This window comes from Podarcis cretensis, assembly GCF_951804945.1.
Source record: "Podarcis cretensis genome assembly, chromosome: 11".
In the NCBI taxonomy this organism is placed as follows: domain Eukaryota; kingdom Metazoa; phylum Chordata; class Lepidosauria; order Squamata; family Lacertidae; genus Podarcis; species Podarcis cretensis.
The window spans coordinates 43,315,509-43,329,019 of NC_137180.1; the positions used below are offsets into that span (position 1 = coordinate 43,315,509).

At 40.3% G+C, this 13,511-nt stretch overlaps 1 protein-coding gene across 1 annotated transcript in view; it reads right to left on the bottom strand.

Moving 5' to 3' along the window:
* Positions 1-7: 7 nt before the first annotated feature.
* The window catches only part of MTREX (Mtr4 exosome RNA helicase), a 40,353-nt gene continuing 26,849 nt past the window's right edge, over positions 8-13,511 (bottom strand). The window contains exons 19-27 of the mRNA XM_079994756.1: positions 12,243-12,371; positions 10,309-10,419; positions 9,778-9,966; positions 7,637-7,800; positions 5,877-5,982; positions 4,388-4,444; positions 2,612-2,774; positions 646-750; positions 8-280 (exon numbers count right to left, since the gene is read on the bottom strand). Of these exons, the coding sequence (XP_079850882.1) occupies positions 228-280; positions 646-750; positions 2,612-2,774; positions 4,388-4,444; positions 5,877-5,982; positions 7,637-7,800; positions 9,778-9,966; positions 10,309-10,419; positions 12,243-12,371 (1,077 nt within the window). The 3' untranslated portion in view covers positions 8-227. The remainder of the gene's footprint in view (positions 281-645; positions 751-2,611; positions 2,775-4,387; positions 4,445-5,876; positions 5,983-7,636; positions 7,801-9,777; positions 9,967-10,308; positions 10,420-12,242; positions 12,372-13,511) is intronic.

Consider the following 13,511-nt stretch of genomic DNA (forward strand, 5'->3'; position numbering starts at 1 on the left):
CACAGTATTCTGGCTGTTTTTTTTAATTAAAAATAATGTGGTAACACTTATGTACAAACAGCAATGGTATGTAATATGCTTGCTAGCATGAGGCTTATGGTGAAATACATACAAGAATGTTAAGCATCTCTCCTGCTTGGGAAGGATTGGCAGATTCTGTCGCTAACTTTACACTTCTGCCTCTGAAGAATAATTGGTGATGTTCAAACTCCGTGCCAGGACAATACTTATAGGTAAAGACTTGCAGCAAATACAATATCTCTCTTGATTTTGGTAATGCCTGTTAAGGGAAGAAAATAATATGATGTCATAAGAGTAGCTGTACCTATTGCTGATACTAGCAACAGGGGATATATTAACAATGCGCCTGAGTTGAAGCTCAGTATCAATTTCAAATTGAGTATCATTTCCCCAGTTTCCATCTCAAATGTGTGTATTACTAGTTTGAGGGGGCTGTGGAGACATCAAGGGCTTTCCAGTTATCTGCTCCATGAAAGAACTGGATCACAGCAGATAAAAGGATACATGGAACCTACCATTAATACATTAGGGACACTCTGACTTCTTTAAGAAATTTAAAATTGCCTGTGAAAAGACTCTACATTTCAAGATGCATGCAATTTATAAGAAGCTGAACATACAGACCTTCTGCAAATTTGTTTTCCAGTTCTGTGTTTCCAATGGCCTTTGCTGCTTGACACATCTGTCGAAGCAATTCTTCTAGCCGCCTCATACAGCGTATTATGCTCCCTGCATGGGCAAAAAAGGGCTTGCAGTAAAAGCAGACATTTTCTAATAAGGAATAGCAGATCCTTTTCTACCAGGTAGTTGTAAAGCTGTCTACTCAAGCAGGACTGAAACATCTCAGTCCTATAGTTTTCCCCAAACAGATGATCATAAGGTCATGAATATTAATTTTCCCAACTTGTGTTATCAGAAAGGATGGGTTCCAACTAATGTTATCACCTATAAGTCAACCTAAGGCAATGGTTTTAACTTATTCTTCTTGCACAGGCTTCTCATTGCAGCTCTCAGGCTACCCCATCATAAGAAGCAGGGTACCAAGCTTCCTTCTTCCTAACCTCCTGCATATTTTTGTAGTGTGTACATGAAGGAAATGAATGGCTTCATTTCAAAGATTATGGGATACATTTAGATACATGGTGGAGCAGGTATAAGGTGTGGAAATCTAGAGGCTAGGAATGTGTGTTCTTCTCACTTTGTAAGTTAAAAAGAAATGAAATCGAAGTTTTATCAGCCAGTCTCAGCAAGAGATTAAATTTAATCATTTGATTCCGGATCCAGCAACTCTAGTAAAAAGCCACCTGGAGTCAATTACCAAAAAGACAGAAGTCTGAGCCAAAAGAAGCTGGGATATATCCTCCAAGGGTTTGCTGCATGCTGTATTCTGAGCAAACCATCACTTTGGTTATATAGACTGACTTCTCTTACAGGGCTCATTATGAAAATGAAACCAAGAACACTTTTACATCCACAGAAGCATTTTTGTATGGTTAAAACAGAGGATGTGTGTATGGAGTAAAGGACATTTAAATATACTCCATCTGCCTTTCTGCTAGACATACTGAACTATATGAACTTTCTACTTTCCAGTCTCTCAACCACAACATGATGTACATGGCCACTGAAATTTCACTTAAGATGGACTTTGTCATGACAAAGAGAAAAAGTGCCTTTCTCTCAGTATTTACTCCTTCTTCTGTTAAAGGGATTGCTTATCTGCCATATGGAAACAAGAATGTGCCATTTACTCTGCGTTTGCAAAAATGGGTGTGATGGTGGTTTGGGGTTATGCTACTATGGTCAGTGCCTTGTCTGTGTTTTATATAATTTCTACCCTACCAATGAAAATTGCTACTGCGGGCAGCTTACAAAGCTTAATTATCCCACCCTGCCCGATGCTGCATGTCAAACTTGGCCCATCTCCAGCTAGCAGCAAAAAGTTCACTTATTGGGCAAGACTTACTGCTACTACCTATCTGCATGGGAAAGGAGGGTGGGGGGCATTTTTATATGGCATTTGCAAATGCAACCATCCACAGAATTGATTGCCTGCTTCACTGCAACCAAATAAATTGTGTATATGACACAAGTGACTTCAAGCCTCTCTTATTCTTTACCCCCAATAACATTTCTGCTGCGTCCAAAGTGATGACTGCTACAGCACACAATCCATGCCATCATTGCAAAGATAGCAGAAATGGCTAGTGGCTGGGAAGCAATCGAAGCACCTGGGACAAGGTGCAACAACAACTTCTCATCCTCCCTCTTGTACCAACCACACAAGGTTAAAAGACAGTTTCAATCCTATGCATAGTTAACATTTGAGTAGGCTTCACTGAATTCAATGGAACCAAGGATCAGGCTGTGCACGTTGAGAGATACAGAACACAAGGGACACACTGGGGAGAAAGAGAAAAAAGAATAGGAGCAGAAAGCATGCCATGGGGAGGAGAGACAAGAGAGAAAGATTCTCCCACAGGCTGCTGATTAGGAGGCCTCAGTGGAGGGGACTGTTGTCATGCAAACAACTGTACTATCCTACCATCCCACACCTCGGATGCATTAGTAGTAATACAAGTGCACGTACCTTCAAAGACATCTGTCATTTTGCATATGTGAGCAAACGTTGCTCCATTGGCCCACGTGTGCACGACATCCATCAAGTTCGGCCTAAACGAATTCAGGTAGTTTTCCTCGTCAATTTCCAATTTAGCTTCTGCCGACACTTTAGCGATTCTTTTTGCACATTCCTTTAAAGAGGATTTTGAAAATTCGAGACAAACCAAATGAAAGTTATCTTCCTGAAATACGCACGCCAGACAATTGACTGTTAACAAGCTGAGATTATTATTTTCAGCGGCAGCAGCGCTAGATTTATATGGCCCGCTTGTTCCGTAGGTAGCTTACAAAAGAACAAGAAAATGCAATGTTCAAAAACAAGATTAAAAACATTTCTGATAAGGGAAAATACAACTGACAAGGAGCTCAATTTGAAAAATAAAACAACTTGCACAGAAAGCTAAGACTCTGTTGACATGTTAGTTGTATAAAAAGCCTGGAGAAATAACAAAGGTCTGGCGCTAAAAAGACCATGGAGCCAGGAGAGCTGCTCCATGAACTTCCCAGTCAGGGTGCCATGGGCAAGAAGCTGCACTTCCTAGCAGCCACCCACTTCACCTCATTTCCCAGGGCCACCCAGACCAAGGTCTCTGTCGAGTAACTTAAGGCCCACGCAGGTACATGAAGGGAAATAAGAAGAAGAAGAAGAAGAAGAAGAAGAAGAAGAAGAAGAAGAAGAAGAAGAAGAGGAGGAGTTTGGATTTGATATCCTGCCTTTCACTCCCTTTAAGGAGTCTCAAAGCGGCTAATAATCTCCTTTCCCTTCCTCCCCCACAACAAACACTCTGTGAGGTGAGTGGGGCTGAGAGACTTCAGAGAAGTGTGACTAGCCCAAGGTCACCCAGCAGCTGCATGTGGAGGAGCAGAGATGCGAACCCGGTTCACCAGATTACGAGTCCACCGCTCTTAACCACTACAGCACACTGGCACACTGATTGTGTTGCCTCATACATACCTGCTTCACTCCTCCCTTCAAACAAGTAAGCAAGCCAGGAACACATCAGATAGTGATCATTTTCCTTTACATCTAAACCAGGAAGCTATGACTAATGGCATCCAAACAAGTCAGGACTTTAAGACAAATTTAAACCACCTTGGTTTGTTCATTTATCATACCTTCCAGTTTGAATGTAATAGGAAACTATAGTTAACTGGAGATTTCCTGGCTCCTGATGAGAGGAGCAGAGCAGCTGCGTGTGAGATGTATGAGGGATAATTGTTTTGCAACATTTATAGACTGATTTCTGATTTAAAATCTCCAAGATACAAAGCAGTATCTTGGTTTGTTAATCTAAATGCAGCCACTGAGGAAGTGGAGACTGCCAGGCAGATGTCTTCATGGGCCTTCATAAGTAAACACAGAAGAAAATGCTAGTTTAACAGGCTCATGTAGCTCACTGGTATGCAAAAACCATATTGGATAAAATATTCCAAAAGCCCTCCCCTCACCCTCAAGCTATCTTAATGGTGTTAAAATTTAAAGACAAACTTTAAAAGATATCAAGAAAGATTTTGGATTATATCATCCCAAACACACCATAAAATTTAATTTTTAAATGTGCCAAGCTAGCACGATGTGTAGGCATGTCAAGAGCTGTGCCGGTGCAATATCTCAAATATATACTATGGTGTACGTTTAGGTTGCAGAGCAGGAAAGGGAAGGTAATTGACTTTTAATGGCTTGTAAAACCATTTAGTAATGAATGCGGCATTTCCTATGCCAGAAAAATCTGCTGAAGTTTACCTGCATTTGGCGAAGGGGGCCTGCCAACTGTTCTGTTAGTTTGGGCATTTCACTAGACTGAAAAAAAGATGAAGAAAGCATCAATATCCATTCATTTGGCATTATTTAAATTAATTTATAATTTTTTCTCTAAAGACCACAAGTTATGTAGCTGGTGCACAAAGTCTGAAACCAGCAGAGAACGTGTGGGATCAAATGCGTGGTGGATTGTGCTCATCAATCCTTTAACACTCCTAAGAAAGCTTCTTTTACAGAAAATAGACCAATAATAAGAGTAGTGCCAAACTTCAGTCCAGAATATGGGCCTCTGGACTTCTTTTCAGTGAAACATTATCCCAATGCCAATATATTACAACACATCAACTTGGAACAAAAATAAACTTTGAGATTACCACTGAACCACAGAATTTCAAAAATGCTCTTTAGATATTTGACATAGGAGCCAGTGATTACAAATAATTTATCACTGAAAAATGCAACTGAATGACGAGGGGAAAGAAATACTGAACACTGGCCATGCAAAATTAGAACAGCCTTCACCTTCCTCTTCTATGCAGCCTGCCACATACCCTCAGTACCTGCTCCAGATGATTAGGGGACCCCTCCAGAGCAGATTCTGGGGGGTGCGTAGGGGGCTTGAGTGGGAGGAGAGGAAAGCGAAGTCACACACTGAGAGGAAGTCCACCTGCACAACAGTGGATTCCACCTAAGTTTCTGATACTTATTTATTTTCTGATAAATTTCTGAGTTTCTAAGTTTCTGATACTTATTTTTCATTTCCGCCTGTCAGAGAAATGTCTTTTTCCTCTCTACTGAATATATGCAATAAGCTTTGGGTGTTTCATGTGCACACCCACTTCCGCTTATGTTCTTCAGAGGGGCAGGGGCTCCTTTGGCAGCAATATGGGATGCAATGCAGGACAACACAGCTGTAGGGCGGGGGCAGAACAAAAACCAGAAACTTCTTTGTGAATGAACAGAACAGCTTTCTTCTCATGCGTGAAACTTTCTGGATCCTGACCAATGACACTTTTGGAATGCACTTTATAATATAGGAAAATTAAAATAAAAACAGCTAGGAAAATTAAAATAAAAACAACAGAGTTTTTAAAAATTCATTTTGAGACAAGGAACTCAGTAGAAGGAGATGCCTTGATTGTTGTGGGTGCCATTTAAACTCCTTTTTTCTCTGCTCTGGTTCTGTCTGCTTGACTGTCTGTTTCCAGCTTCCTCTGGTGTTACTTATCAGGAGAAAATCTCAACCCAGTGAAAGTCCAGGACTCTCTTGCCCTCCCTGCATGGTAGTGTCTGATCCTGCATGTACCCTGCCCATTTTTTTTTAGCTTGAATCTAGGATTGTATATTAGTTTTACAAATGCTTTTTATCCCCCTTTTCTGACTAGAAAGCAAGGTAGAACGAAACATTCATTTAGATATAAATTACGGCTGATCAAATTTAGGTTTTTCTGGTTATGCAAACTTAACTTACATTTTCTTGAAATACAAAGCAGCTTAGTAAAGCAGTTGCTTGTTCTGCAGATAAGTCATTGAAAAGTCCATTGAACATCATTTCCGTCAGCAACAGCTCATCAGCACTGGAAGAGGAAATGCAATCGACAGGGTTAGATATTTCTTCGTCCTTTTATACATTTGAAAGCAATTTTCTGGGAAACTGATGAGTAGCTTCTGTTCAAAAGGCAGAATAATTAATAATAAAGACTTTTAAGCCAGAAAGTTCCCTTCCACTACCAATGAGAAAAAGAGAGGGAGCAAGCAAGCAAGTGAAGTATCTGGATGTCGTCATAACTTTTACAGATGGCATACCAGAAAACTACAGGGGTCCTGAGAAACAAAATTTGGAAACAAAGGTCAAGATGGATTAGCATGTCATGTAGTGTTCAGAAGCTGAAAGTGGACTTGCTGAAGGAGATTAAGCAAGAAGAACAGAATCCACACTGCACTTTGGTGCCAGAACTATGGGGGTAAGGGTTTTGGCTTGCCAGATGGATTGATCCCCGCTTGCCTCCTCCCATGTGCTCTTCTGGAGATCTACCCAGCCACCCAGTCAACGTCTGGGGGGGGGTGTGGGGGAAGAGGAAGGGGCCAGTGCATGAGCAAAAGCCCTGGTGCAGGGCCTCCACTAACAACTCACCAGCTGAATCCTGCCCAGCATATTTTATGAGACTGAAGGGAATAAACAAACTTGGCTAAGCATGTTTATTTGGAGAGAAAGAACAAAATTTAAAAAGGACCATATACCAAGCGTCCAAATAATTTTCTATGCTCTAATGGTTATTATTACAAATTCACAACATATATTGGGTTAATTCTGCCAAGCTAAACCAAGACACCTCTGATTTTCAGATGTAACATTAGCAAGTTAATATACAATCATAGAATGATAGAGTTGGAGGGGACCCAGAGGGTCATCTAGTCCCCCCCCCCCTACAATGTAGGAATCTCAGTGAAAGCATCCATGACAGACAGACACCCAAGTTCATCTTAAGAACCTCCAAGGAAAGAGAGTCCACCTCCTGTAATGGAACACTCTGCAGAATCTAAACAATGAACACAAAGAAGTCGCATAAAGTTCCAGATTTCACATTCTTGTTCTGGGTTTGCAGCTTTTTTGTTACCAATTAATAGTGTTGAATATTCAAAATATGTTAAGGTGTTGCTATCAGAGAGTGAGTGCCACTCCTAGATGATTTACACAAACACCATAATATTTGTTTTATAAACTAATATAGGGATCTAAAGAGTAGATACCATGTATCTTTGACATCATATTTCAAAGTGGGATCCAGACAGTGGTTTGAGGTATGCTCACAAACTGGGCCCACCCAGTACAATTTTTGACTTTACTTCCTCTGAGCAGGAGATACCCAGTGCCACCCTGATAAATGGTGGGGTAAAAGTATTTCAAATAAACTGCTTCTGAAAGGACCTGCAATTTCCAAAGTAGTTTGCTTAAGTGACTATGTGGGGGCTGCTGTTTAGAAGAACACAAACCAAAGCCCTGCTGGGTTCATGGCGTTCTCTGGATCCCAGCCTCACTGTGCTTTTCTGTCCTTTAAATTTACTGTGTGTTTCACTTTCAATAACCTAGGATCACTTCAATACTGCCCCCCCATATGTTTTAACATTAGATTTCTCCTTAGTGTCAGAATGTCCCACTGTATTACACAGAGGGAAATTGCATACAAACATCTGTTTGCCTGTCTTTTCTACAACAGTAACATATGTTACCTGCTGATTTCACAAGCGACTCGGCCTTTCATCTCTATGACGTCCGAGGAGGTTGCAAAACCCAACCTTCTCAAAACACGTTTACGACACTTGAGCTCATCCATTTGTAAAACAGTCCTGGCTTTCTTCAGTTCTCGTTTTGCTGCTTTAATGTCTACAGCGATCTGAAGTTAAACACAAGCAAAGAGGTGTTACGAGAAATCAGGCATTAAGACACTTTTGACCCTGCCTCCTGGGAAAAAAACCAAAGTTTTATTGTGAATGTAGAACTTCAATCTCCACAGGCCACATATCCACCCATACATCTGTGAAGCAAAGGGAGAAACAGATTTGTGAGCAAGAAAACAAAAAAAGTTAAGAATTTTCTATGGCAATAATGCATTACTATCGTAACTATTGATAAGATTTCTAGCCCACCCTTCCCCATAACATCCCAGGGCAGGTTAAAACAGTGTGAAAATACAATATTAAAATCAGAACCGCTTACAATCAAAACAAAGTGGGTATTAGAAATATATTCCCAGATGTCAATGTCAGAGTAAAGAGGTGGGTCTTAAGCATCATATAATGAAAACAAGAGAATAAAAGGGCCAGGCACCACTCTGTGAGGAGGGAATTCAGAGCTTAGGGGCTGTCTTCTCCTGGGCAACCCCCCCCCACTGGAACTTCAATGGGTGGCAAAATTACCTAAAGGGCCCCATGTGCCAATCTCAATCCCTGACAGAGTATGTAAAAAAGTCGGTGGTCTCTCAGATATTTGGACCTAAGTTATTTAGGGCTTTGAACGCTGAAGTGAGCATTCTGAACTGGTCCCTGAAATAAACTAGTAACAAGCACAGCTGTTTTAAAGCAGGGGTTATATGAGTTCTAAATGATGATTTTGGACCAGTTAAAAGTTTCCAAGGGGAACCCTGTGTGGAATGTGTTGCAATAATCCAACCTGGAAGTTACCAGAGCATGGAGCAGAGTGACCAAGTCATTTCTGTTGAAAAGGGGGCACTGGAGGCTTGAGCCTCCAGTGATAATGCTGGACCCAGTAGTACCCCCAAGAGGTCCCTTTTAACACTGTCCAGAACAGGCCATCTCCCCACCTACCAGGGAACTCAGGACACATAACACCCATGTTGTATCAGGATTCAGCTTCTACTTATTGGCTCACAACCAGCACATCACTGCTTCTAAGCACTGGTCCACCCGACCCCCTCTCTCAATTCTGATGGGATGGAGCAAGAGATGTATGCTCAAGTATAAGACTACGATTTGAGAAAAAACAAAACAAACCCAGCGGGAATTCTTAGCCCTGTAAAGACTAACTGACACTATCCAGACCACATGAGGCACTACACCAAGATGCCTGCAGACACACTTCCATCAAGGACAAGAGCCAAGTTGTGGGCCTTGCGGGAAAGTGAAAAAACAGTCACCACCAGCCCAAAAACCCTAAGCCTTCCCAATTCTTTATGCCAATCTGATCTGGAAGAATATCAAATACAGCAATTTCTCAGAGCAGCTCTTACGATAATGTTTATACAACTGGTTCTTGTACTCAAATGCAATATTCACATACATGCTTGTAATTACCAAACATACACACAGACATAAATTGTGTCTTTTGCTTTTAATGTTACTCAGAGGTGGCATCGCCCTGCCTGCAAGCATTTTGAAGGAAAAAGTCATGGTGTAGACATGTGAGCACCCTTCATATTAGATGAGATGCATATGTTTTGCTCTCGTTTTAGAGTAAGACTACACAGTGAATCTGCCTTGAGCTTCTGGGTATGAAAGGAAAATCTACCATTTCCAAAAGTGCTTCAGCAATGTGTTTCTGAGAGATATTCCTTCCTCAAATTATCTGGAACTACCACCAATTTACCTGTGTACTTATGTGGCCCATTGCTTTAAGGCTAATGGAATGATTGACAGGACCGATAACCAGGACAGATTCTTTGACCACCTAGTGCAATATTATCTACTACCTGTCAGCAGATTGGCCAGATGTCTCTCTCTTCTTCACCCACCACCTTTTTTAAACTGGAGATGCTGGGGATTGAATCTGGGATCACCTGTATGCAAAATGGGTACTCTTATCACCCAATTATTGTCCCTCCAAAATAAGATGCACTTGAAAAGCTTTTCCTTACCTGTGCTTTTCTTTCACAAAGTTTGTACACCGTTTCCAAATTAGAATCATTGTGAAGTGGGTGAGAATACATCCTGTGCTCAAAAGCTTCTATTTTTTGGATTACTTTCTTCAGACCTGGATCTTTAATGCCCATGTCATCAATAGGATCCAGCAAAGGAACACCATCAGGGAACCGTTTCTGCACTTCCTTAAAAGAAAAGACAGATAAAAGCAAATGTTAGTATCTGATGCTTTTTTTTTTAAGTGTTTAAAAGTATGATCTCTATTGCATCGTGGCAAAAAGAAGATGTTTTCAGATCTCTGAGAGTTGATATCATGTATTGGTTAACAGACTGGGCTACAAATAATGAACGATCAAGTTTGAGTCTCACCTGTGCCATGAACTTCGCAGTGGCCTTAGGTATCTGATATGGGCAATAGCAACACTGACTTATCTCACAATAAGGATAACAACTAGATCATGAATGTGAAGTACTTTGTTTTTGGAAAAGAAGTTCTATGCACTTTCAGCTTTTCAAAGTTATAGTACCTGTATTGACTTTAGTACGCTCTGCCTGTTATCAAGAGGCCTCAGGTCTTTGGGTATATATAGGCGAACACTGCTGATTGCTGACAGAAGATGCACCAAAACAGGAACAACCTATTGAAACATATGGTGATGGATGAACTAAAAATGCACATTAATCTGTGATTGCTAAGCAGTTATATTGTTTTGTGCACAGCATACATTGAGCATAGCCTAGACTTCTCTTACTTAATACACGTAGAGTTTTCAGAGATCATACTACACATGTGTATTTAAATGGTGCCTATTGCATGTGTTAAGAACTACAGCATTCATTTGAGCATTGATTTCCTACATAGTGTGTTCAATTGGCTTCACAAGTAGTTTTCCTGAAGAGGGGAGGGGGAGAGGCAAGCTCCAAAAATAATAAATTCTATTTTAAGATATATTGGAAAATGATGACATCTAAATGATGATTTTATATTTACAGCTCTGCCTGACAAGAGAACGTCTCCTACTGACCCAAATGGAGTCACTACAATTATCTTCTAAACAATGCTCAGTGACAGAATGTGCCCAGCTTGGGGCCAACTGCAATAGTTTCATTATGGCAAAGGCACTTTTTTCTTCTTCTTAAAGTCCACAAAATAAATTGTCAACTCTGTGTTGGAATGAAGTGAAGGGAAAATGTCTTTAATGTTTAATGGCTGCATGAAAAAGGGAACTTTTCTCCTGTCAAGCCAACAAATAGTTTAACAGGCTCTCAGAGCCCGCCTAAAAATAAAAAATAAAAGTCAACAGAATATTAAGGGGCAGATCTTGGGATTTACCATTGAAGCCTGCTATAAGCTTGAATAATCTTTTTTTTTTTTCAGGGCAGGGGGAGATGGGGGTTGAAGTAGCTTTGCTTTAGCTGAAGAGTTCTAAATCACTGTTATGCATCCTCTGTTCTATGTAAACTCACTGTTATGCTGTCAGAGAATGGTTAAGGCACAGAAAAAGGAAGGAAGACAAGCTATGGATGTAAAATAATCCATCTAACTACCTAATAGTTCATGCAATATTTCTAAGTCTTGGGATAAAATACACAGACTATAAATTATAGGCCATTTCCCAATTTTTATGAATCACTTGTGAATATAGCTATGTACATTTGAAAGTTAACCCTAAATGATGGGGGGGGATTAATAAATGAAAATGCAACAGTTTTTCATTCCATCTTGGCTAAATGTATTATTAGCCAGGCAAGGAATTGCATATAAGATAGGGGGGGGGGAACTGTTGTTTTTTTTTAAAAAAAACCCCAAACAAAAACCAATGCATTACATTGCAGAATTGTATGATCAACTAAAATCTAGTTACCAACTGCCTCTTGGAGGGTTGGGGGACTGAATTTGGAATCAGAAGATTCTGTCAACACTTTTGTGCCATTTTATAGCATTGTTTTAACGTCTGCTACTTACTGCACATGGCCTTGGGCCGTTCTTTAGAAAGACGGCTGGGATATTTTCAGAGCAACCTGAGCAGCTCAACCCTCATGGATAATAGCTGGGTTTATCTTAATCTTTTTCCATTTGGTTGTACACCTATTGCATTTATTGTACACAGCTGCATTCCTTCCTACTTTTGGGACGACCCTTATAGTTATGTGAATAACCTGATCACCCATCTACCCAGCAGGGAATGCTGCAAGATGCAATTTCATTGAGTTAGACTTTCACAACCCATAGACCACTGCACCATCTTTTACATCAAAACCACTTCTGTGATTTCCACTGAGAAGCAAACCACTCTTCAGCAAACGTTTGAGTCCACACTTATCCCCAGGCAGTGACATGGGACCTACTTGTTATTATCAATGTATGTCTATCGTTCTTCCATACTTAGGGTTGCCATATTTCAGATAGTGAAAAGCCATACAATTGTTGTTTTAATTACTTTAGGGGGGGGAATCTCACCTGCATCTCCCCTTTTTCATCGGGTTTTGCTGGTTTTGCAGCTTCAGTTGCAGAATTTTTTAAGCTTTCTTTGCTACAGTGCAGGAGGACTTCAGCAACATAGAGTGGGTCCAGCTCACCAGAGTTGGGCTACAGTGGTAGCAAGAAACCAAGTTAGTATGAATAAGGAGTTATTCTTTAACACTAGTAAAAGAAGCGTGAGAAACAAGAATGTTTCCATTAGTTAAGTTCTAAATATTCTTTGACTAATATCAAATTATATAGCTCCACATGTTGTTATTCTATATAAACCTGAGAATATTGATATAAATCCACAATAGTTCCTTGGCCGAGGTGGACTATAAGTCTCTTGATCAAATGAAGTCAATCTTTGCTATGGCAGGTTGTTAAGAATTATTAGCTTTTGTTTGCGAGCCTCTTTCGATCCATAGCTACACAGATCACTCAGTCTATGGCTCTCTGCCATAATTTGACAGGAAATCTGAAGAGGGTCAAAACTCCAGAAAGCTTGAGGATTATTCAAAATCACAACGGAAGCTCAGTTAGTATACTGAAGATCATGAAATGGTCTAAAAGGATACTAGCATAGTTAAAGAACAGAGTCAAAGAAGCTCTTAGAGGCAAGAAGGTTTCCTTCATAAAACGTATAAAAGCTTAATGAATTATTTGCATCTTTCTTCACTGCGGAAATGGAGGGCAAATTATATAACTGCCAAAATGTTTTTTCCAAGAAGGGAATCTGAAGAATTGAGGATAGCAGTTTGTGATGAGAGCTGAAGTTCTAGAGCCTTATTGACAAACCTAAAACTGACAAATCACCAGGTCTAAATATTACCCATCCAGGAATTTTTAAATATACAAAACTGCTTAACTTCTAACAAAAATTATGGATAAGGAAGGACAAAATCCAGTAAAGTGGATTGTTTTAGCAAACCTAATATGTAGCAATATTGCTGCTTCTCCTAAAGTGACCTGAGTTGTAGTTTTGGGCCAGCTATTATTTGTGGTAACTGCTGATTTTTGCTTCCCCGACCCCCAAACTGACTGGCATGTGCAGAAGGCTCAAGAGAAGACCTGGCCTCTCTTCCCACACTGATTTTGAGGCACTCATGAACAGTAAGAATCTTTCACAGTATCCTGGAAGACCTCCTCCTTCCCCCAAGTTCTAATCCTAAGAACTTGAGAGATGGGCAACTGTTGTCTCTCTCAAGTCCCAACCAGCACAGTGTGAAGCCAATTCAGAGTTCTCCCTGATGCAAAGAAAACTTG